General features: G+C 39.0%; 1 gene segment (V, D, J or C); it reads right to left on the bottom strand.

Moving 5' to 3' along the window:
- On the bottom strand, positions 1-1477 carry LOC128623813 (Ig heavy chain V region 5A-like). The segment is given in 2 exon segments: positions 1-818; positions 901-1477. Coding segments are annotated over 2 exon segments (360 nt in total).
- Between the last annotated feature and the right edge of the window lie 343 nt (positions 1478-1820).

Here is a 1820-nt window from a genome sequence, read left to right as displayed (position 1 = left end):
TCACCGGGAAGTGAGAGTGAGACCTAAGTCTTCCTCACTTTAATCCAATTCATATGCAAGTCGAGTCCCAGTATGTGTTTGTGTTATCCATAATTGGAGGTGGAATTGGAAACTTCTGTCTTCGTCAAAATCGACAGACGAACTCCTGTGTGTGTGTGTGTGTGCGCGTGTAATACTTGCTGCCACTGGTGTCTGAGAAAATTGCAACAAATTCCAGCACTGTTCCAGGCGCCTGTCTGATCCAAGCCATCCAAGAGCCACCAAAGTTAAACCCAGAGGATGTGCAGGTCATTTGTTTAATGTGAGTGAGATGATGGTAAATCATTGCAGTCTGTGAGGAGAGAGAAGCTAAATGTATATTAATGAGCAATTAGAGATGGTTTAGTTTATACAGACCTTTACCTAAACTACAACAGAAGAAGAGGAGCTCAGTGATATATTCAGTAAGGAATAAGACAGTTTTCTGTACAGGATCTTTTTGTACAGGGATGTTGTTGATCTATCTCACTGTGGATCACGAGCGCAGTAATACACAGCTGTGTCTTCAGTCTGCATTCTCTGCCCTGTTAATATTACTGTGCTGCTGGATGTGTCTCTGGAAATCTGAAACCTGCTTTTCAGTTTCTCACTGTAGTAAGTGTTACCATCATAACATATCTCTTCGATCCACTCCAGAGCTTTTCCTGCAGGTTGTCGTATCCAGTCTGTACAGTAGGTACTTGTTAATGAATATCCATGTGATTTGCAGGTCAGAGTCATTGACTGACCAGGGGTTAATACCATGGATCCGGGCTGGATCAGCTCAACACACTGAACACCTGTTAAAGAAAAGTTATTTTAATGTTAGAAAAGAAAAATGTGCCCCAAACATATTTTTATGTCAAATGTACAAACACTTACAGTGTATGGCTGCCAGCAGCAGCAGCAGTAGGGATGTAGAGATCATTGTGCGTGATGAAGCAGAATAAGTAAAAGCTCTTGGTCTCCATTGCTTAAATATATAACAGGGAAGGACATTTGCATAAAGACACTTCTTATCTTAGGGGAAATTTGATCATCGCAATCCCACATATCACGACCAATGTACCTTATTAATGTGTGTGTGACTTTATTTTCATTTTATCATAATGCATAAATGCATCTATACACACTAATTGACTATTGTCTTTTTTGTTTGTTTGTTTGTTTTGTTTCAGCTTCAGAGTGGTGTGATGCCGTTGATCCATCATCATGTTAGAATGATCAAATTTGCCCTTCAGAATAATCAGTATTGGGAATTCTACAGGGCTGTGGTATAACTAATATCATTGGTTGTGTCTTTTTGTTTTGAATATTTATTAGAGATAATGTCACGACCAAAAAAATCACAGTTACAGAAAAATGAATTTATATAATTTATTAAGCTTGCTTATTGGACTTAAACAGTTTTAGATCTTAAAAGTAAATGGTAAAAGGTAAATGGCGCACTTATATAGCTCTTTTATCCAAACCGCTGTACACTGTGTCTTATTCACCCATTCACACACACACTCCAATGGTAGCAGAGCTGCCATGCAAAGGAGGAGGAGCTAACTTGCCATCGGGAGCAACTTGGGGTTCAGTGTCTTGCCCAAGGACACTTTGGCATGTGGATGACAAGCTGACAAGCTGCATGACAAGCTGCATTTTATTTTATTATTCATTTTGAGCGTGAGCATCTGGAGACGGAACAACTGTTTATAACTTCTTCAACTTAAGTGATGACGGGAACTAACTTGTTTTGCGCAGGTTCCACAATATTAAATGTAGCTATTAATGGATTAAATGTATAAAAGCATTGT

This window comes from Ictalurus furcatus, chromosome 2 (genome assembly GCF_023375685.1).
Source record: "Ictalurus furcatus strain D&B chromosome 2, Billie_1.0, whole genome shotgun sequence".
Classification (NCBI taxonomy): Eukaryota; Metazoa; Chordata; class Actinopteri; order Siluriformes; family Ictaluridae; genus Ictalurus; species Ictalurus furcatus.
Note: the sequence above shows the minus strand (reverse complement) of the source record. Positions and strands in the feature narration are given on the sequence as shown.